The sequence below is a fragment of the Macaca fascicularis genome, chromosome 1 (assembly GCF_037993035.2).
Source record: "Macaca fascicularis isolate 582-1 chromosome 1, T2T-MFA8v1.1".
NCBI lineage: Eukaryota > Metazoa > Chordata > Mammalia > Primates > Cercopithecidae > Macaca > Macaca fascicularis.
In genome coordinates, this window is record NC_088375.1 from 43,543,556 (window position 1) to 43,567,645 (window position 24,090).

General features: G+C 34.9%; 1 protein-coding gene across 6 annotated transcripts in view; it reads left to right on the top strand.

Annotated features, from left to right (window-relative positions):
- The window catches only part of HMCN1 (hemicentin 1), a 454,750-nt gene that overhangs the window by 293,801 nt on the left and 136,859 nt on the right, over positions 1–24,090 (top strand). For all 6 annotated transcript variants that reach the window (XM_015447093.4, XM_015447120.4, XM_005540243.5 and 3 more), the window contains 6 exons: positions 10,233–10,334; positions 11,128–11,304; positions 12,023–12,174; positions 13,303–13,426; positions 18,303–18,478; positions 21,365–21,461. In XM_015447093.4, the coding sequence (XP_015302579.3) occupies positions 10,233–10,334; positions 11,128–11,304; positions 12,023–12,174; positions 13,303–13,426; positions 18,303–18,478; positions 21,365–21,461 (828 nt within the window). The remainder of the gene's footprint in view (positions 1–10,232; positions 10,335–11,127; positions 11,305–12,022; positions 12,175–13,302; positions 13,427–18,302; positions 18,479–21,364; positions 21,462–24,090) is intronic.

A 24,090-nucleotide genomic window follows, 5' to 3' on the forward strand; every position in this document is an offset into this window, starting at 1 on the left:
AAAAGAACAAAGCTGGAGGCATCACGCTACCTGTATTTACTTTTAACCTCAAAATGAGAAATCAGGCTATACCCAAAGAGCTTCTCTGTACAAGGCCTTTAGTCATTAGCTTTCCTCTTTTAGTTACTGAATTATGTTTTGACATTTCTAAAGCATATATATATTTTTTGAGACGGAGTCTCACACTGTTGCCTGGGCTGGAGTATAATGGCGCGATCTTGGCTCACTACAACTTCCACCTCCCGGGTTCAAGTGATTCTCCTGCCTCAGCCTCCTGAGTAGCTAGGGTTATGGGCACTCGCCACCACTCCTGGCTAATTTTTTGTCTTTTTAGTAGAGATGGGGTTTCACTATGTTGGCCAGGCTGGTCTCGAACTCCTGACCTCATGATCCATCCACCTCGGCCTTCCAAAGTTCTGGGATTACAGGCGTGAGCCACTGCACCTGGCCTAAAGCGTGTGTTTCATATGGAAACTACCTTGAGGGCATCTGAAACAATTAGCGAAGATAACATCTTTATGTTTGCTATATCTGGCTGTGAAGACTTAATAGAAGCCTTTTAGAAAAAAAAAATGCCTAGCAATAATTTTTATCTCTAATTATTTGGAGTAGAAAAGCAATTGGCTTATTTTTTTTCAACCCTCTGAGGCTATAAATTAAAATCATGTTGAAATACAATGAGCGTCAAATCAGACTATCTGATTTATTATGAGATTTTTGTAGGTCAGTTATGGGTGCTTCTTGATCCCAATTGTTTCTTGAGTTGCACATTAAAAATTCTGAGCTCGTTATTCACAAAGAGATCACAGATATAATTCACACACAAGAAAAGTCATCCTTTTAGAGTATACAATTCAGTCAATTTCAGTAGTTTGCATCTTTCTAAGATTGTTTTTGTTTTGTCTAAGTTATCTAATTTGTCGGCATACAACTGTTTGTAATCTTTTCCTACAGTTTTTTTTTTTAAATTATTATTTTTGTAAGATTGGTAGTAACGATCCCTCTTTCATTTCTGTTTATAGTAATTAGGTCTTCTCGCTTTTGTTTTTCTTAGTCAGTATAGCTGAAGTCTTTTTGATTTTGTTGATCTTTTCCAAGAATCAGCTTTTGGTTTTGATAATTTTCTCTATTGTTTTTCTATTCTCTATTTAATTTGTATATGCTCTAATTTTTTGTTTGTTTGTTTTTTCCTTTTGCTTACTTAGGGTAGAGTTTACTCTTCTTTTTTTCTGGTTTTAAGGTAGAATGTTAGGTTATCAATTTGAGATCTTATTTTTTAATATGCATGTTTGCAGCTACAAATCAGTCTAAGCTCTTCTTTATGTACATCCCACAAGTTCTGGCATGTTGTTTTTGTTTTCATTCCTCTCAAAATGTTATCTATCATGTGATTTCTTCTTTGACCAGTAGTTATTTAGGAGTGTGATACTTCATTTTCACATATTTGTGAAGTTCCCAAATTTTGTTTTATTATTGGTTCCTAAATTTCACTGTGCTGGAGAACATATACTGTAAGATTATAGTCCTTTTAAATGTATCAAGAGTTGCCGTTGCCTTATAGTCTTATATATAGTCTATCTTTGAGAATAGGACATGTGGACTTGAGAAGAATGTGTTTTCTGGTGGAGTAGTCTATGTGTGCCAGTTGCATTATAGGTTGTACAAGTCTTCTATCTTTTTATTGATTTTCTGTGTAGTTGTTGTATCCCCTATGGAAAGTGGGATATCGAAGTCTCTAACTTTTATTGTTGTATTGTCTGTTTCTCCCTTTGAGTTTGTCCATTTTTGTTCCATGTATATTGGGGATCTGTTGTTATGTACATATATATTTATAATTGGTATATCCTGATGAATTAACCTTTTGTATTATTGTTTTTAAAGTCCTACTTTGTTGCCAGTAACAGTTTTTGTTGAAGTCTATTTTGTGTGATGTTAGTATAGCCCCTTCAGTTCTTTTTCCATTACTGTTTGCATCATATATTGTTTTCCATCTTTTTACTTTCAATTTATTTGTCTTCAAATCTAAAGTGTGCTATTATAGGCAACATACAGTTGGAATTTTTAAAAAATCCATTCTGCCAATCTCTGCCTTTTGATTGGAGCATTTAATCCATTTATATTTAATTTAACTACTGATGTGGTAGAGTTTATATCTGTCATTGGTTATACATTTCAATATTTATTATGTCATTTTTTGTTTTTCTCTTTCTCCATTGCTGACATTTTCTTGGGTGCCATTTTATTTACCTCATTGATTCTTTTACTTTTTTTGAGTTTTATTTTTAGTAGTTTTCCTGAGTGTTATAATTAGAATCTTAATTAATATAGTATTTGGATACTTCAATAGTATACAAAAATTTTGTTCCTAATTAGCTCTCTCTGTTTCCCCTCTTTTATGCCATTATTATTAAACAAATTACATTTTAAAGTGCCCATTATTGCTTTATATTATCATCTTTTAAATCAATAGGAGAAAAAATGAGTTATGACCAAAATATACAGTTTTTCACATCTTACACATTTACCTATGTAGTTACCTCTACCAGTGAACTTTATTCTTTTGTGTATACTAGATTTATTGTTTCATTTCAACTTGAAGAACTCCTTTTAGTATTCCTCACAGAACAGTGGTCTAGCAATGAATTCTAGAAAGAATTCAATTTTTGTTCTAGAAATATCTTAATTTCTTCTTAATTTTAAAAGACAGATTTTCTGCATATGAAATTCTTGATTGGTCGTCATTTTCTTTCAGCACTTTGGCTATGTCATCCTACTACCTTCTGGCCTTTGTCTTTTTTGATGAGAAATTGGCTGTTGGTTGTATTGAGGATCTTTGCACATAAGTCACTTCTCTCTTACTGCTTTCAAGATTCTTAGCTGTTGGTTTTAAACAGTTTGGTTTTGATGTCTTGGTGGGGACTTCTTTGAGTTTATCTAACTTAGAATTTTTTAAACTTCTTAGATATATAGCTTGATGCTTTTCTTCAAATTTGGGAATGTTTCAGTTATTACCTTTTAAGGCATTCTTTCTGTACCTTTCTCTTTCCTCTCTCCTCTGGTACTCACATTATGTTTGATGGTGTTTCCACAAGTCGTAGAAGCTCTATTCACTTTTCTTTCTTCTTTTTTCTTTGATTCTAAAATTGGATTATCTCAACTGATCAATCTTCAAATTTGTTGATTTCTTTCTTCTTCCAGCTTCCAGCTTTCTTCTTCCAGGTGTTGAGTCTTTATTACACTTTAGAATCTTTATTTGGCTTTTAAAAGTAATTTCTGTCTCTTGATTAATATCTATATTTAATGATAATTCAGCTACTTTTCTTTGGTTCTTTATACATGGTTTCCTGTAATTCTTGGAACATTCAGTCATCCCTCAATATCCACAGGGGATTGGTTCTAGGACCCCACATGGATACCAAAATTTGTTGATGCTCAAGTTCCTTATATTAAATTGTATAGTTCTGACAAAGGGCTAATATCCAGAACCTACAAAGAACTCAAACAAATTTACAAGAAAAAAACAAACAACCCCATCAAAAAGTGGGCAGAGGAAATGCAAATCAAAATCAAAATGAGATACCATCTCACACCAGTTAGAATGGCAATCATTAAAAAATCAGGAAACAACAGGTGCTGGAGAGCATGTGGAGAAATAGGAACACTTTTACACTGTTGGTGGGACTGTAAACTAGTTCAACTATTGTGGAAAACAATGTGGCGATTCCTCAAGGATCTAGAACTAGAAATACCATTTGACCCAGCCATCCCATTACTGGGTATATACCCAAAGGATTATAAATCATGCTGCTATAAAGACACATGCGCACGTATGTTTATTGCAGCACTATTCACAACAGCAAAGACTTGGAATCAACCCAAATGTCCATCAGTGGCAGACTGGATTAAGAAAATGTGGCACATATACACCATGGAATACTATGCAGCCATAAAAAAGGATGAGTTTGTGTCCTTTGTAGGGACATGGATGCAGCTGGAAGCCATCATTCTCAGCAAACTATTGCAAGAACAGAAAACCAAACACCGCATGTTCTCACTCATAGGTGGGAATTGAACAATGAGATCACTTGGACACAGGAAGGGGAACATCACACACTGGGGTCTATTGTGGGGAGTGGGGAGGGGAGAGGGATAGCATTAGGAGATATACCTAATGTAAATGACAAGTTAATGGGTGCAGCACACCAATATGGCACATGTATACATATGTAACAAACCTGCACATTGTGCACATGTACCCTAGAACTGAAAGTATAGTAATAATAATAATAATAATAATAATAAAAAGCAGCACATCTAAAAAAATTTGTATAGTATTTGTTGCAAAAATAATAAACGGGACCAATTAAATCTAAAACCTTCTGCATAACAAAAGAAATAATCAGCAGAGTTAACAGACAACCCACAGAGTGGGAAAAAATTTTAGCAAACTATGCATCTGGCAAAGGACCAATATTTAGAATTTACAAGGAACTCAAATAGATCAGCAAGAAAAAAGAAATAATCCTATCAAAAAGTGGTCAAAGGATATGAATAGACAACAAAGATATACAGGCAGCCAACCATTTTTAATATATGAAAAAAAGGTCGACATCATTCATCATTAGGGAAATGCAAATTGAAACCACAATGAGATACCACCTTACTCCTGCAAGAGTGGCTGATATGGTTTCACTGTGTACCCACCCAAATCTCACCCTGAATCATAGTTCCCATAATTTCTATGTGTTGTGGGAGGGACCCAATGGGAGGTAATTGAATCATGGGAGTAAGTTCTCATGAGATCTAATGGTCTTATAAGGGACTTTTCCCCACCTTTGCTCTGCACTATTCCTTGCTGCTACCATGTGAAGAAGAATGTGTTTGCTTCCCCTTCAGCCATGATTATAAACTTCCTGGGGCCTCCCCAGCCATGCTGAACTGTGAGTCAATGAAACCTCTTTCCTTTATAAATTACCCAGTCTTGGGTATGTCTTTATTAGCAGCATGAGAATGAACTAACACAATGACCATAAGTAAAAAGCAAAAAAAAAAAAAAAAAAAGATGTGCTGTGGATGCAGTGAAAGGGAACACTTATACACTGCTGGTGGGAATGTAAATTAGTACAACCACTATGGAGAACAGTATGAAGATTCCTTAAGGAACCAAAAGTAGAATACCATTCAACCCGGCAATCTCACTACTGGGTATTTATCCAAAAGAAAAAAAGTCGTTATATGAAAAAGACACATGCACATGCATGTTTACAGCAGCACAATTCGCAATTGCAAAGATATGGAACCAACCTAAGTGCCCATCAACCAGAGTGGATAAAGAAAATGTGATAAATATATATATATATATATAAAAAATATATATTATATATATTATATATATGTACACACACACACCATGGAAACTACTCAGCCATAAAAGGGAATGAAATAATGTCTTTTGCAGCAACTTGGATGGAGTTGGAGGCCATTATTCTAAGTGAAGTAACCCAGGAATAGAAAATCAAATATTGTATGTTCTCACTTATAAGTAGGAGCTAAGCCATGAGGATGCAAAGGCATAAGAATGATATAATGCACTTTGGAGATTCAGGGGGAAGTGTGACGGGGGATGAGGGATAAAAGACTACATATTGGGTACAGCATATACTGTTCGAGTGATGGGTGTACTAAAATCTCAAATCACCACTGAAGAACTTATCCATGTAACCAACACCACCTGTACCCCAAAAACTATTGAGATAAACATTAAATTGTATAGTATTTGTGTATACACATCCTCTTATATAGTTTATTGTCTCTAGATTACTTAATTCCCAATACAGCATGAATGCTATGTAATTAGTAGTTATACTACATTTTTTATTTGTATTTTTATTGTTGTATTGTTATTTTTTATTTAAAAAATTTCCAATCTGTGGTTGATTGACACTGCAGATAGAGAGGGCTAATTGTATTTAAAATAGCAGATTTAAAGTTTTTACCTAGTAAATCCAATATCTAGGTTCTAAGTTTCCTGATGGACAGTTTCTATGCTGCTTCTTTTTCTATGTATGAGCAATGCTATCTTGTGATTTTTGTTGAAAAAGTAGGTATTTTAAATAATATAATGTGGCAACTCTGAAAATCATATCCTTCTCTCCTCATGATTTTTATTGTTATTGTTTTTTGTTGCTGGTTTTCATTGTTGTGTCTTGATTCATTAGTGAGTAGGCAGAATACTGGCATCCTCCCAAATTTTCATATCCTAATCCTTGAACCTGTTAATATGTTAGGTTACATCATAAAGGGGAATTAAGGTTGTTAATCATTTGACCTTAAAATAGGAAGATAATACCTAATTATCTGGATGAACCCAATGTAATCATAAGGATCATTAAATGTGGAAAAGGGAAGCAGCATATCAGAGTGATATAATATGAGAAGAATGCTCCACTCACATCCTCACATGGCCTGCCCATTGCTGGCTTTGAAGATGGAGGAAATGGCCTGTAGAAGTTGGAAAAGGCAAGGGAACAGATTCTCCTCTAGAGCCTCCAGAAGGGAATTCAGCTCTGCTAACACCTTAATATTAACCCAGTCGGGCCATGTTAGACTTCTGACCTAAAAAACTGTAAGATAAATTTGTATTGTTTAAGCTACCAAGTTTGAGGTAATTTGTTTTAGAAACATAAGGAAACGAACTTTTCTATATAAATTCTATGAAGTCTGTTTATAAAGACTTTACCCCTGGGGAAAAGGTTTGCACTGACAGAACATTGAGTCTGGTTAAATAAAGAAAAATCTTGCAAATAGGAACTTTCACAGAAAGGCCAGACAGGTCAAATAATGACAGTTCTCTCAGAATGGTACTTTCGGGTAGCTTGAAACCTATTGTACTTCCTTCAGTGTCTGCTAGGCTGCTTTTTTCACTGCGATTATTGGACTATTTGTTTTCAAGTTTGAGCTGGAGAGAGGGTGACAGGGGTAGGTCAGTTAAAATGCCACAAAACTCACTGTTTTAAATGAAATTTAGCTACTTATTTTTTAATAAATACTTTTTGGATTTTTGCAAGTCTTTGGTTAATTTCCCAAGTTCTGAAAAGGTTGATTTTGACAATGTTTCCAATGTTTTTGTTTCTTTACTGGAGGAGTAGATTTTTTGAGTCCTTAGTGTGGCATTCTTGCTGACATCCAATCTTTCTTAAAGTTCTCTAGTGAAGTGAGAAATTGCCAACCCATTCCATAGCTCTGTATTTCTTATTCCCATCGTAGTGTTTTATTGTAGCAGCTACATAGTCTGTCAAATTCTTCAATGAGCACTTCAGTCCAGAAGGCTTCAAGTATTTAAAAAGCTGTTTTGAAGGAATGTGCCATGGACTGATCATTCTTCCTTTTTTCTTTTCCAGTTGGAAAAGTTAGATAGCCGTATTTAGAGGTCTTGTGTCCTTAAATACTATGTTGATAATCAGAATTCAGCGCAGAAAACAGAAGCATTCTAGGCATTTCAAACAGGCAGGGTTAATACATGGAATTAAATGAATACAAAAGTAATTGTAAGAGTGAAGGAGGGGTGGTTCTAGGGTGAGCCTTTAGGAAAAACTCCCAGGACAAAAGAGATTTGACCCAAAGGACATCTACTTCTGAAAACAGACTTTATTTTAGACTTTTCAAAAATCAACTTTGAGTGTTATTATCTTCTTTGATTTTGTTTGTTTTCTGCTTTTATATTTATTATTTATTTCTAGCCTGTTTTGGTTTATTGTATTGGTCTTTTAAATTCTGGGTTGAGTGCTTAGGACTTTTTTCCATTATTTCTTGTTTTTCATATATGTTAATTATGGCTTTAGATTTTCTTTAAGTACTGTACTGCTTTAGTGACATCCTACAGGTTTTAACATTAATCAATTTCACTTTACGTTTTTCTAAACTTATACTCTTATTTTAATTTCATCTTTAATGAGATTTTCCCCATGTAGATAACTTTGTATATTTGTTGTTGATTTACATTTTGTAGTTTTTTAAAATTGTGATTATAAAACACCTTATTGGTATTTTGTGGGCTAATATTTCATTTTGAAAATATTCCATTGTCATTTAAAAAACATATATATTCTTTGGTAACTACAAATCCCCAAACACACACATACACATATGCATACATAATCTGGATGGGTACTTTATTTTTCATATTCTTTACAACTGTATTTTTTGTTTCACTACACAGCCAGTTTCTGAGGAAGACATATTAAAATACACCACTTTTAGAGTATTTGAATTTTTCTTGCTTTCTAACAATTTTTGCTTTGTTATTCAATGCATAAGGTATTGTCATTATAAAATATTATTCATGAATTGTAACATGTTAATATAAAGCATGCTGTTTTGTCATGTTTAATAATTTTTGCTTTGTATATTTATCAGAAATTGATGTCAAATTATTGTATATCTTTGTCTAGCTCCTTATTGTAACGTTTTTGTGGGTTTTTATTTGTGCTCCTTATCCACTTAGATATTTTAATTAAAAAATAGTTTTAACCCATTGTATTAGTCCATTTTCATGCTGCCGATAGAGACATACCCAAGAATGGGCAATCTAGAAAACAAAGAGGTTTAATGGACTCACAGTTCCACATAGCTGGGGAGGTCTCACAATCATGGCAGAAGGCATAAGGCACATCTCACATGGTGGCAGACAAGAGAAGAGAATGAGAGCCAAGGCAATCTGATGGATCTAAAACCATCAGATCCCATGAGATTTATTCACTACCATGAGAACAGTATGGGGGAACCGCCCCCGTGATTCAGTTATCTACCAGTGGGGACCCTCCAAGCCAAAATTCAAGATGAGATTTGGGTGGGGACATAGCCAAACCTTGTCACCCACACAAGTTGTTTTTTTTGTTTTTTGTTTGTTTGTTTGTTTGTTTTTTGAGGTGGAGTTTCACTCTTGTTGCCCAGGTTGGAGTGCAATGGCATGATCTCAGCTCACTGCAACCTCCACCTCCCACTTTCAAGTGATTCTCCTGTGTCAGCCTCCCAAGTAGCTGGGATTACAGGCACCCACCACTATGTCTGGCTAATTTTTTGTATTTTTAGTAGAGACGGGGTTTCACCATGTTGGCCAGGCTGGTCTCGAACTCCTCACCTGTGATTCGCCTGCCTCAGCCTCCCGAAGTGCTGGGATTACAGGCATGAGCCACCACACCCGGCCACCCATACAAGTATTAACGTGTCAAAAAGTCACTATTTTAAGTGTCAAAAAAATTCTATTAAACAATTAAATGAACTCATTCATATTTATGTATTTGATTTTATTTCTGCCATCTTACTTCTATTTTTTCTTGTTTTCTTTCCTTCTTTCCCCCTTTCCCGTTTTTGGTAGATTAATGGATTGATGGATTTATTGATAGTAAGTGGGTTGAGGGTCTCTAGTGCATTGAATTAGTTAAATGTAGCAAATTCTTAAAATATGTTTTTCTCTGTCAACTTCAGATACTAATTTACAACATCTTTTTCAAACAAGACAGAACTTTTAATTCCCTTGTAATTTTCTTATCCTGGTATGCCTCTCACACTCCTTGAGATATTGTTGAAAACATGGAATTAATGTTCCAAGTTATTTCTTTTATATTACGCCTCTCAGACTTCACGAATTCCTACTTTCCAACTGTAGTAAATAACAGATCATCCTTATCAGTAATTACTTAAAGTTGAAAATATACTTTTCTGTTTTATTTTGTGAATAACTTAAGTTTAAATTTTATATCAAAGGAAAAAAGCTGCCAAAAAACACACAAAAATTACTCTGCTTTTCCTGAAATAGCTTAAGACAGTGCTATCCAAAGATAAAGTAAGATATTTTGAGATGTTGATTTCTTCTTCACTGGAAGAGTTCAAATTTAGTAGACTAATTACTTCTTGGTAAAGATAATTACTTACCAAATCAATCAGATTAAGTACAATAAAAAATCTTTCTTTAACTTTTTTTACTCCTCTACTAATCTATATAATTCTAAGGATTTTCCTATCTGGACACAGAGAAATGTGTGATCCAGAAAACTTATTTAGATTTTTTTAAATCTTGTTCTTCAATCTATTTGATAGTATACTTTTATTCCAAATAGGTCAGTGTATATATGTGAAAAAAAGAAGAAAGGAAGAAAAATTATAATTTTAATTGAGCAAACAATTTCAGCTTAAATATTCTACTTATAAGTATCTGTTTGGGCCTCTTGCAGAACCACCTAGTCTGGAAGATGCAGGGAAGGTGCTGAATGAGACTGTGGTGGTGAGCAACCCTGTACAGCTGGAGTGTAAGGCAGCTGGAAATCCTGTGCCTGGTATGTTTACTTGTGGACTCTATAACTTAATATTTTAAGATTTCTGGGAATAACTGAAACTGGTTTTGAGCATAATATACTAATTACTCATAAAGAACAGGTTATAGAATACATTTCATGGGTGAAACATTGATAAGAATATTATCAGTTAGATAAAATTTTTGAATTTTTATTGCCTTTAACTGCTTGAAACAATTTATTTAAAAAATGTAGAAATATGTGAATACCTTAATCATCTTATTGTCAGTATTGTGGCCACAAGACCCACATGGTGGTTTATATCCATTTATGCTGAAACTTTTTTTTAACTTAAAAGCATCTTAATGAAGCTACATCAAATTGTCATTCTAATGAGACTACAACTTTGTTTTGTATATTTCCACCACTGGTAGATTATTCATATGAATCAGTAACAACATACATTTTTGAGGTCAATAATGTGTATGGTATTTGGTTTGGTTAGGCATATAGCCAACATTTTATGGATGAGAGGAAACATACAACAAAAAAAATAGATAAGTTGAAAGTTTGCTATTAAATAATACTGATATATTAGAGATACTAAAGAATATCTTTCTTCTAAATTCATTTTCAGGACTCACTGACTTGGCTCTTGGTGTTTCTCTAAGGGTTACCTTCTCTAAAATCAAAGCTAAAGAGATGATTACTTAAACAGATTAAATTCAGATGATAAGTATAAGAATAAAGTAATTGCGACTTAGCTAAGATACAACTTAGTATATTTAATTAAAAAAATTTTTACATAGATCATCTTCTCCCCTTCTTCTTTCAGTTATTACATGGTACAAAGATAATCGTCTACTCTCAGGTTCCACCAGCATGACTTTCTTGAACAGAGGACAGATCATTGATATCGAAAGTGCCCAGATCTCAGATGCTGGCATATATAAATGCGTGGCCATCAACTCAGCTGGAGCTACAGAGTTATTTTACAGTCTGCAAGTTCATGGTTAGTGCCACTTCACCTAGATTCATTCTGGGGTAAAGAAGCATTCAAAATGATTAAGTGCTTCTATAAAATTTTTGTGTAAGTATTTAACAGAGTGTGTTATTGTCATCTTTATGTAAGGGCATAGTGTTCTAAAACTTATAAATGTGCTTATTCCTGATTCCTATTAAAATGCTCAATTTCCACATGCTGTTGACTTAAGTTTGCTTTCAATGAGTTGTTGAAATAGTCATTGATACTGTTAGCTAACGACAAAAAAACACTGCTTGTAAATGCTCTCTAAAAGAATCATAGGTATTAGTGAAATGTTTCTGAGTGATTATCTCTAATAATGCTTTTAAGAGGAGTTGGTAGTTAACATACTACAGTGGATGCAGTGAAGGGGGGTACACATGTGTGTTCCTGCACACACACATACACAAGCCTAGAAATCAATAAATAAAATTCCACTCTGGTATAAAAAACTGATTTCTTAAACAAACTGGCAAAACTTGTTTTTCCTTATCTGTGAAATGGAGAAATTGATACTTGCTCTATTTATCTCACAGGATGGCTGTGATTAGATCTTAAATAAGAGAGGTGAAAGAACTTACCAAAAAACAAGTAAACAAACCCTCCAATAAGAACACAATATTGTAGACATTACATGTAGTTTTCGTCATTTGAGATCACAAATCCTGTGATATTAACATGTCTTACCTTCATTTGTTTTTTTCAGTGGCCCCATCAATTTCTGGCAGCAATAACATGGTGGCAGTGGTGGTTAATAACCCGGTGAGGTTAGAATGTGAAGCCAGAGGTATTCCTGCCCCAAGTCTGACCTGGTTGAAAGATGGGAGTCCTGTTTCTAGTTTTTCTAATGGAATACAGGTACCTTCATTCATTTCTTTGGTGACATTTACCACCTGATTATTCAGTACAGGAAGTACACACGTAAAACTGTTGAAGAGATTTAGAGAACAAGGATTAACAGATACTATTTTTTAAGTACACATATGCAGCCATAAAATCCATGGACACATAACTGGGATCCCCAAATAATTCATTAAAAGCTCACTGTTTCTAAGAGTTCCCTTATCTTACTTTTAGGTGTTATATTTTGACCATTTGTTTTAGATATTTGTTGTTTTCTACCTGCCCCACTCCACTTTCTGCTACTACCACAATAGATACTTTACACAAAGAAATGTTAATCAACAAAACAGGAATTTTCTGGTAGAATTTAGGTTTAAATGTCTTCAAATAGTTATGAATCAGAGACTACACGGAGCGTATATACTTCTACAAAAACATCAAGTAATATAGTAAGAAAAAATATAATGTAAACATCATGAGAAGTAAAATATGAGTCCTAGAAAAATTTTAAATGCATTATATTGAGTCAAAATTAAAAATATAGAAGTGCATGTATACCTAGTTTAATTTTTATCTTGTCTAACAGAAAGCATAGTTCTCCTAACATTCTACTTCTTCAGGTTTTCTTGCAAATCTAATGCTTTCAAAATTTGGGATCATAGAACATCCAGAGTTAATGTCAGTATTTTAGAAATACGACTGAATCCATGGGATGAAGGATAATCAATGTAGCTTATTAATTAATTTGGCTACTACTTTGTTGTTAATTTCAGTTTCTTACCTTTTTACCCAAAGAAAAATTAGAAAGAGAATTAGTGCCTTTTATTCCAACTCATGTTTCTCCGCTGGCATCTTTCTCTCTGTTTGTAGTGCGTATGGATGAAAGTTGACTTTCATCTGATGCCGTATGTAAAGACTTATTTTCGGTAGTCATTACCAAATTTAATTCTAGCCTCTTACATTCTTCCACTGAGAAGATGAAAAGAGTATTATATGATGTTTGCCTACTTAAAAATATCCAAGGGAAAATCTTCCTAAAAGGCAAATGTTAACTGACTAACCACAAAAAAATAAGAGAAAACATCTATTACACCTACCATTCTCAGAGACATATTGGTTATTCAGCATTCTTATCATTAATAGGTTCTCTCTGGTGGTCGAATCCTAGCATTGACCAGTGCACAAATCAGTGACACAGGAAGGTACACCTGCGTGGCAGTGAATGCTGCTGGAGAAAAACAAAGGGACATTGACCTCCGAGTATATGGTGAGACATTTTAGTAATTAATTTTGCTCTGATAGACATGTGTTTGGGTCCTAAAATCATTGAGAAAGTTAAGAGAAGTTGTTGACAATAAAGAACAATGAACCTTAGAAATGATATTACAGGATCAATTCAAATCAGATTCTCTTTCTGTCTTATATCTGACTTTGGACGATTTTCCTTTTTTAAAGTTCTGAGAAAGTAAAATGCACACAGCCAGCATGTAGGGTGTTGGTTTTATAGAGTACTCTGAAAACCATGACTGTGGATAGCAGCTCTGCCATTTAGAAGAGATAATCTTCTCATTGAAGCAAGTATCTGTTCAAGTAGCTCTCTTCATTCATTCTACTCAAAGCCATGCTTTTATTACTTTCTAATTATTTGTAATCAGCATATTTGTGATCAATACTATGTTTGTGCATTAAGGGCTCTTTGAGAAGCAAAAAGTTAATATAAATGTAGGCAAAATTTAAGTTTTTCCCACTCTCAATGCTGCCCACAATGATCACAAAAGGAAATATCCGATCCCATCACAGCAAAAGAGCCCCAGAAGAAAGTTGGGGCCTCTTGATCTCCGTTTATATATTATGCTTGTCTATCCACATTCCAGTATACCTTTACATTCAGAACTCTTTTAGACTTTTTTTCTGTGGCTTATTTGCATTATATTTCTTAGTTCACGGAATAATGAAATTATTTCTTTTATGACCTCTTGAAGAGTTTCTGTTTAATGCAGAATGCAAGCCTTCTCCTTAAAGTCCTACCTCACTTCCAAATAATTCATTCCTTTCTGAAATATATTACCTTTTTAAAAAATTTTACCTCCAGACAATGTGGACCATGTTGTCTTCTCTTATATGTTTGCCAATGTAAATGTAATGATCACAACTAACATATATTGTTACATAATGTTTTCATAAAAAGACCCCTTGTTATGGATATCATACATATTTAATGAAAGTAAAAGTTTTAGTTGGCATCGGTACACTACCAAAGGGTTCTCTATGCTCTTTCTTTTTTGTTGCTATTGCAATTGACATGAGTTCACATCCAGCCTCCAGATTTGCTTAGGTATTTGAGGTAACAGATAGGTCTATAATGCCCAACCCCAGGAATTTTAACTCCTTCCCTGAATTGAGTCGCTTTTATGCTTTATGAAGAACTGGAAAGTTTCCATTCTAAAATATCCTTTGAGACTGATTCATCAATTAATCAAGTGTGTAACACAGTAGTTCTTCAGTCATTAGGAAGCAAGCAGAGGGGTGACATTGGTCTTGACAGGGTTTTAGTCAACACAGAAATCTGAGATGGTCTCCTTACATTTCTACACTGGCTAGTGTCAAGAATGAACCTGGGAGATGATAAGGAGTTGATATTTTCCAGGAATTACAGAAACATGCATCACTATTCCTTATCATTTGCTAAGATACTTCTATACTACTTTCTTAGGCTGAAAATCAGTATCTTTCTCTGATATAAAAGTCAAGTGGCTAGCTGATATATATGTTTGGGAATGTTTATATGTGTTAAGCCATTGAAATACACATGCAGCAAGCTGCTGAAAAAGTATAAAAGTAAAACAGGTTTTTAATCTAAAATCAGTGTCCAATCTGTATTTCACTATTAGTATTATTTCCATAAATTTTATTTTTATATTTGTAGTAGTAACCTTGGTGATGTGTGTCTAATTAGAGCCTAATGAATGTTAATTCCCAGAGATAAATCACCTTCAGATTTACACTGGGGGGTGTGGTGGTGTTGGGGGATGGAATAGGAGAAGTAGATAGTAGGCAAAGTAGCTTTTCCTACAATTATGAGTAGTTTGTTAAAATTTTTCTCCCTGGTATAATTCAGAGTATGTTTTGCCATACCCTGAGATATTGAAACAAGAGAATTGAGTTTTTAAAAGATTTGGATTCATATAGTACCTTTTCTTTAAACTTAAGCTTAGAGAACTTTCCTGGAGATCATACATTCTTCAGCTTCCCAGCAATGACAACCCTATGACAAGTCTGATTTTAGTAATTAAATTTAACAAACATAACGCTTAGGATGAGAAACAGGTCCAGAACACATCCCTTCCTAAGCAACATAACCACAAAGCAAAATAGGGATAACATCTAAGGAAGCTGAGGATCTAAAGGGTAGAACCCTTGTTCTCTTCTCAGACTAAACAAAAAGTTGGAAATGAGAGACAGGACAAAAAAAAAATACATGTTTTGGTAATATATATCCTCGGCTATAATTAGATTTGCTTCAGTTTTTGTCCCTTAAACAAATACTCCATTGTTTTTGCATTTTTCCCTCTCATTTAAAAAATCTGGTTTCCTTTTGAACTTGATTCAACTCATTTAGTGTAAAAAAGAAAGTAACTGAAGGAAAATATATTTGGAAATGAATTAGCATTCTGTAGTCTTGAATTGTTTCCGACTTTCACTTCTGCAGTCATAATGAACTCATGCTGTTTTGTAGATTCTACAAATAATCTAAGACAAACATTTTTATACAGTTATGGTACTTTTTTATTCAATGAGGCCAAACTTTACCTAAAATTATTTGCAAGATGTGAAATCAGCTGTTCTATTTAGGGCTTCCTGAGTGCTAGGACTTGTGAATCTGTTTTCATGGCATCTTTAGAAAGTGGCACTAATTAGGCCGGGCTCAGTGGCTCACGCCTATAATCCCAGCACTTTGGGAGGCCAAGGCAGGTGGATCGCCTGAGGTCAGGAGTTTGAGACCAGCCTGGTCAACATGGTGAAACCCCGTCTCTACTAAAAATACAAAAAAAAAAAAAAAAAAAAAAAAAATTAGCCAGTTGTGGTGGCACATGCCTGCAATCCCAGCTATTTGGGAGGCTGAGGCAAGAGAATTGCTTGAACCTGGGAGGCAGAGGTTGCAGTGAGCCGAGACTGTGCCATTGTACTCCAGCCTGGGCAACAAGAGCGAAACATCTTCTCAAAAAAAAAAAAAAAAAAAGAAAGAAAGTGGCACTAATTGTGCTCACTTTGCTATTTTTATAGTAGTTTTAATCTCAAACAGACTAATCATGTATCTTTTATTGAATGTGTCACACATCAATAATGTCAGTGTTTTCTGTTTCTCAGATTACTTTAAACTTATCAAGAGCCAGATGTCTGTGTATACTACTAAATTTAGCAGAAGGAACATCATGAATCTCTGCACAAATGCTCCATTGGTCAGTCTCAGCCATTGTGCAGTGTGTTTCTTCCTTCAGCATCAATTTCTTTGAGTTTAACATAAGTCCTGCACCCCAAAACAGCGCATGAAAGTGCTCTTTAGTTCATACCCTTTCCCTCTGTAGCAGACATAGTAACAGAGAAACCTCATGGTTACAGAGGCACAATACTACTACTATAGTCAAAGTCTATTGCCTTCTTTATCTTGCCACATGCTGATGGAGTATCAAGCCTGAAACAATGGCTGATAAACGATAATAATATTTTTACCACAAAAATCTTGTTTCTACCAAAACATTTTAGTACAACTTAACCTTTTTTTGTAGTTAAAAAAAAAAAAAAATGCTACAAATATGGCAAATTTTCTATAGCCCTGCATAGTGATGGGATTTTGTGAGAAATGGCCAAGGAAATTCCCCTCTGTGCTTTGTTGGAGTGGCCTTTTATAACAGGCCTGATTTCATCATTAGTTTGTGTTTCTGAATAATTATATACACAGGCCTAAAAGAGTCTTTGAGAAGTTATGGAGCCCACCCTCTCATTCTTGGCAGGACTGTACCTAAACCATCTAAGATAAATGATTGTTTACTGTATTCTTTAATACACCCAAGGGAAAGAGGTTTCTTAAACTTTTCGGAAAACACATTTCAGCATCTAAGGAGCTTTATATAGCCAGGGAATCCTAATTTTAATCTCATTAAAATTTCCACTTATTTCCTCTTATGCAATTGTGAGTATGTTGTGCAGCTGGTCATTGAATTGATTTGTTCTTTATTCTGTCACCATGGAAAACCAAAAAGAACACTAAACTGCAAGTCAGGAGGCTCCTAACTTTACCACCAATTAACCATATTATTTTGCACAAGCTATTATCTGACACCAATTTTATGTTTTGCACACTGAGAGATGGGACTGGATGAGCTCTATGATATCCTCCAACTATTTTTTAATGTTGCCTCTGTGACTATGACATCTATTTCTTTTGCAAAAATTACAAATAAATATTGGAGGTGTATTCACTCTTAGCTTATTGTTTCTAAAATATTTCATGAGTGATTTGTTACTTTGAAAACCTTACGCAGTAACATCTAGTTCTAAAAGTTTCTTATTTGGGCACTTGATGAGAACTTCCCATTCTAAACGTTTTTTAAATAAAAAGTGAGAAGCATTGTTCAACAAGAATACATTAATCAGTGATTTACTAGTACTTGATTCTGAACCAAGTGATGCAAAAGGGTATGTTAGAATGATTGTGATCCTACATCTTTTTTTTTTTTTTTTTTTTTTTGAGACGGAGTCTGGCTCTGTCACCCAGGCTGGAGTGCAGTGGCGCGATCTCGGCTCACTGCAAGCTCCGCCTCCCGGGTTTACGCCATTCTCCTGCCTCAGCCTCCCGAGTAGCTGGGACTACAGGCGCCCGCCACCTCGCCCGGCTAGTTTTTTGTATTTTTTAGTAGAGACGGGGTTTCACCGTGTTAGCCAGGATGGTCTCGATCTCCTGACCTCGTGATCCGCCCGTCTCGGCCTCCCAAAGTGCTGGGATTACAGGCTTGAGCCACCGCGCCCGGCCCCTACATCTTAAAAGAACCAGTAAAGGTATTCAGTATATGTCCTGATAATGAATGAATATAAATAGTGTGCTGGCCTGTTTTATCCTGAAAGAAAACCCATCTTTCATGTAGTTCCACCAAACATTATGGGAGAAGAACAGAATGTCTCTGTCCTCATTAGCCAAGCTGTGGAGTTACTATGTCAAAGCGATGCCATTCCCCCACCTACTCTTACTTGGTTAAAAGACGGCCACCCCTTGCTGAAGAAACCAGGCCTCAGTATATCTGAAAATGGAAGTGTGTTAAAGGTAAGGATATGGATTCATTTATTTTATCTTATGTTATTGTAAGTTCATGGTTTTGGTACTACCCCTATTTAGCGTGCCTGTCTTTCACAAGTGTTGGACTAATTTTCTCTTACAAAATTCTAGGAACCCTTTTATTGATGAGGTTTGTAATATTTTTAAATTTTGTGCTTAGTGAGATTCAATTATTTGTCATCCATATCCAGAAACGATCTCAAAAAATGCTTCCAGGAAAATATCATAGAAATAATCCAAGGTGTGCCTCACCTTCAGTCTTCCAGCCAATCACCAAGTGCCCATTTTAGGTGCTCTGGACAAAGATGCAAAAAGTCATGGTGGTTCACACCTGATCCCAACACTTTGGGAGGCCAAGGTGGGCAGATCACTTAAGGTCAGGAGTTCAAGAGCAGCCCGGTCAACATGGTGAAACCCTGTCTTTACTAAAAATACAAAAATTAGCCTGGCATGGTGGCATGCACCTGTAATCTCAGCTACTTGGGAGGCTGAGGCAAGACAGCTGCCTGAACCCGGGAGGTGCAGGTTGCAGTGAGCTGAGATCACACCACTGCACTCCAGCCTGGGTGACAGAGCAAGACTTTGTCTCAAAAAAAAAAAAAAAAAAAGAAATGCAAACAAGCATGACACACTTCATGTCCTTGATGTCTTCCAACCTCATGTAAATACATAAAAAATTAACAATTTAGTTGAAAAATGCAATGAATACTATAGTCTGAGTCAATTACCAAGTGGATGGTACAGATAATACATTTTGGGGGGTGGCAAAAGATGAGGCTCTCATTGCCAGGATTAGTCTTAAAAGACTACTTAGTGTTTTAGAGGTAGATGAGATAAAAGGCAAGGGAAGCAAGTCGGGTAGTTTGGCTCAAGCAGAGAATTTAACAAAGTGAATATTTGGAAATAATGTTGAAAAGGTTGATTTGAATGAAATAAAGTGTGACATTGAAAGTCAGCCTAAGGAATTCGGATTCAGGAGGACAGAAGACTGCCAAATGTTTATAACATCCTGATAATAACCCAACTGAGAAATCAAAAGACCAGCTAAGTAATCTGCCTACAGTTACTGAAAGACAGAAATTGGATTAGAACACCGGGAGTATGGCTTCAGAACCCGTGCTACTAACCACCACATAGCCTCTTGCTAAAGGAAGGTTTATTACTGATAAACAAAGAGTCTTGAGAAATAGATGGCAGACAGTAAGCTGGGCAGCTTACCTAAGGAAGACAGAAGCATGGGGTTGAGTGAAAGGGAGCGTGAAGGAGTATGTTAGAGGCAGAGGATGGAGATCTTGGGTATTATGATTGTATAACAACGGAGCTGGGTGAGAAAGGAAAGACCAGAATCACTGATGAAAGAAAGAGGGATGAACTAATTGAACTACACAAGAAAAAAAGAAGAAGAAGAAGAAGAAAAGTCATTGTCCATTCGCAGGGGCAGAGCCTAGCATTCTAGAAAGCATGCGGTAAAATTCCCAAACCTTAACTCTGACGAAATGACGGAGGTAGACAATTGCATAAATGCAAATCTCAGTGAGTACAGAAGTTTGTCCCATTGAGGGGTTTAGGGAGAAGATCAGAGAAATGAAAACTTTTTTGGAATGCAATTCTTATTAGTCAGTTAAAAGTATCTTACCTACGTACTACCATTCACACACATCTCTAACAAAATCAAGTAATAGAATATTGCCATTTTGTTTTGCCTGGTACACACTAGGTGCTCAATAAATATTAATCCCTCCTCTCTATGATTCCCTCCCCGACTCTTTCTATGAGACATGCAGGCCTGTGCATACTGACCTTAAGGACTTGGAACCCCAGATTTGAGTGAGCCTGCCACGAATTATGTGACTCTGAGCAATTTAGATATCTTAATTGATTGAGTTTCCTTATCTGTAAAATGAGGAGGTTGGATTTTATTTCCTCTTTCAAGTCTAATATTCTTAGGTTCTCCATGTGTTCTTTTAGCTAATTCCATCTCTATTGTTCACACCAATTGATTAATAAATGTTTATTGACTGCCTTCTGTGCACCCCTCTAAGCGAAATACTTCAAATGATCACTCTAACGTCAGTGATCATTGAATGTTTTAGAAATTATTGATTGCAAACTTAGTTGGCAATAAGTCACATACTGCTTGTTGTATCTTTTGTATTATCTTGTATTATTATATATTATTTATTATTAAATTCTTTTTTATGTTCACATCCTTTATATTCTCAATTAGATTGCAAACTTAAATCAGAAACCATATGTGACATTATATCTGTTTATGTCTTCTACCTACAGTACCTAGTACAAGTGCTGTAATAACTGCAAATGGTCAATGGATGAATGAGCATTGATGCATGTTGTACATAAATACATGAAAAATATTTACTGATACTAATTCATCTACCAAGCAACAAACTGGGTACTAGGAGAATGAGGCTAATGTAATATAATACTTAGCTTAAAGAAGCTTACAGACTCAGCATGGGAGAAAGATATATTACTGGTCTCAAGAATAAGGCTGTTATTTTACTGGACAGTTTCCTGGATGTATAAGGATTTCATATTTTAAAGTCTTAAATTACTTCAACAGAAATTGTACCTTTTCATTATTTTTTTCTGAATTATATTTAAAAAGCTGTTCTAGACCCTCAACCCCTAATATAAACCAGATTAAAATAAGGTATGGCATAGATGAAAATGGTTGAACCTTGTTGTGTTGAAACTGGGTGATGGGCATATAGCCATTTATATTGCCATTTTCTCTATTTTTGATATCTTTGTAAATCTTCAGAATAAAAATAATAGATCACAAGTAGTATTAATTTAAAAAACCTCAAGTGAAATAGAAAGTGTGATTTCAAAGGATGATTTTGTTTTCAGATTGAAGATGCTCAGGTTCAAGACACTGGTCGTTACACTTGTGAAGCAACAAATGTTGCTGGAAAAACTGAAAAAAATTACAATGTCAATATTTGGGGTAAGTGTAATCAGCTCTTGAAAGCAAATGATGCAGACTGTGGTTTTTGTGTCACTTAAAATGACATTCATCCATGTAACTAAAACTGATTATAATAGGTAGATGAACAACAATTAGTACATTTACATGGTTCTGAACTGTCCTGGGTATCAGTTCGTATGACTACTTCGAGAGCAACTCTAGATGAACTTTCTTGTAACTTTGATGTTGAAGGATTCTCCTCATCTGCCTGAGTAACATGCCCTTTGTCTTCCACAGCCAGCGTCTCGTAATGATTGGGCCTTCTCTAGTAACTAGTGGTGGGTTCGTCAATGGAAAGAAAAATAAGCCAAAAAGCCAAATTATATATGTGAACTGTGTGTGTATGTGAGAGAAAGAACACAGGTGCTTGCGTGGTGGGAGATAGGATTACTATGATAATCAGGGAGAAAAGCTATTCTCAGTTGAAATTTTACCGTTTGTTACTAATTAAGGTAATTCTTATAGTCACAACTTGAGCCTCAGCTGTGGCTATCAGCTAAAAAGCATTCCCATTTCCAGTATATTCACCTGTATTTCGCATACTTTAAAAAACTCATTTATAATGTATTCATTTGTGTGGTGGGAGATTAGATTACTATAATAACCAGGGAGAAAAGCTATTATCAGCTGAAATTTTACCATTTGTTACTAATTAAGATAATTCTTACAGTCACAACTTTTGCTTCAGCTGTGGCTGTCAGCTAAAAACCATTCCCATTTCCAGTACATTCACCTGTATTTTACATACTTTAAAAAACTCATAACTTAATAAGCCCTCTTCATTTTGATTGTATTTGTTTAAACTTTTTAATTATTGAAATTATAAGCTGAATTTACCTTTGATTTATAGTTTATTCACAAACATTTTTTAAATAAAAGTAAAACTGGATGAAATAACTTTATTCCAATGGAGAAGAAATACTCTTTAAAATTTTGAAAGCATGCACTGATGTAGAAAATGACTTATTAATAAATGACTATCATTGTTAAAAAACCCTCCAGGCAGGTTATGAGAAACGCTATTATACACCCTGTAAAATTTACTACTAAATAGTAAAAGTTACTATATGGTAAATTTATTTCATTATATACCACTTATATGTCGTTAACTTCTGTTCCTGCCTCTTTTTACCCATTTTCCCTCTCCATTTTCCCTTCCCTTCCATCCTCATTTCTTTCAAATGGGAAAAATATTTATTATTTATATCTAGTTCATTTATTTAATAATTTAATATTTTTATCTAGTTCCAAATATGGACAAGACACTAGACTAAGTGTTATCAAGTAAAGATGACAAAAAAGAAAAAAGAAAAATTAGGAGTGATGATCAATTAGAAACTGAGGTGAAGAATTCCTTTTTCATATGTGATATTTGAGGTACCTGTGGACTATGTGAAGCTGTCCGCCCTGCAGCCAGAAATACAAGTCTATCATTTAGGGGAGATAAGAGTGAAAAACATAAGGTTGCAGACATAACTATATAGGTAGCAGATGAAATCACTTGGAGAAGGTAAAAAGAATGTATACAGAAGAGTACTAGATAGGATGGCTCTCAGGTGTACCATATAAGAAGAGAGCTAGTAAAAGAAACTCTAGATAAGAAACTGAGAAGGAAGAGCCTGAGAGGTCGGAGGAGAACCCAGTAAAAAAATGTATCATGGAAACTATTGACAATGTTGTTCTCAGAAGAACACAAGTAAGTTTGATATGGATGAATGGATGAGTGAATGAGTAATATTACATATTGCAGAGAATTCAAATTAAACTAAAAAATATAGTTTACAAATATGCAGACCAGTACCTCTTAAAGAAAAGCAATGTAATAGTGGAAAGCAGGATGCAGTAGGTATAAGAATGAATAAGGGAGAAAGTTGAGACATCAAAGATAGATTAACTAAAAAAAATACTTATATGCTTCCATCTTCTAGGCGCTATGCCATGTGTGGACATAGAGCAATTAGTGAGAAAGACAATGATGTTGCTCTCACAGAACTTATAGTTGGCTGGTGGAGAAATTTCTTTAAATAGTCAAAATTAAACCTCCTAAGAGCTATCATAGGTGGTTATGTAGAAAAGCATATGAGAAATGTTTAACTGAGCCCTTAAGGATGCTCAGGCATTAACTCTGTGAAGAGGGTAAAAGCAATGCAAAGCTCTGGAGAATACTGTCTGTATTCAATGAGCTTAATATTCTTCACTATGGAGCCTAGTGTGATGCGAGGAGAGAGAGGAGATATTAGGTAAAAAGGTAAAAATAGGCATATTGAAGAAGGCCTCTTAAATCAATTTAAAACATATAGATTTGATTCTAAAGGTGATAGAATAAACTAAAGAGATTTTAAAAAGGACCGGATGCTCAGGTCTGTATTTTAGAAGAAAGCAGACATATTTAATAAATTGAATCAACATGGTTCAGTTGATTAGATGAAGTTTGGAAACAAGAAGAGTAAAGGATGGATGTCTGTGTGGCTTAGCCGACTGGGCCGTGAGGATAATAGTGTCCTTTTCTCAGAGAAGGAACAAAGAGGGCTCAGTTCAGTTTTGGACAAGTCAAATTTGACAATGCTTCTAAGGCATCCAACTTGAGATGTTAAGTAGTTAGTTGGAT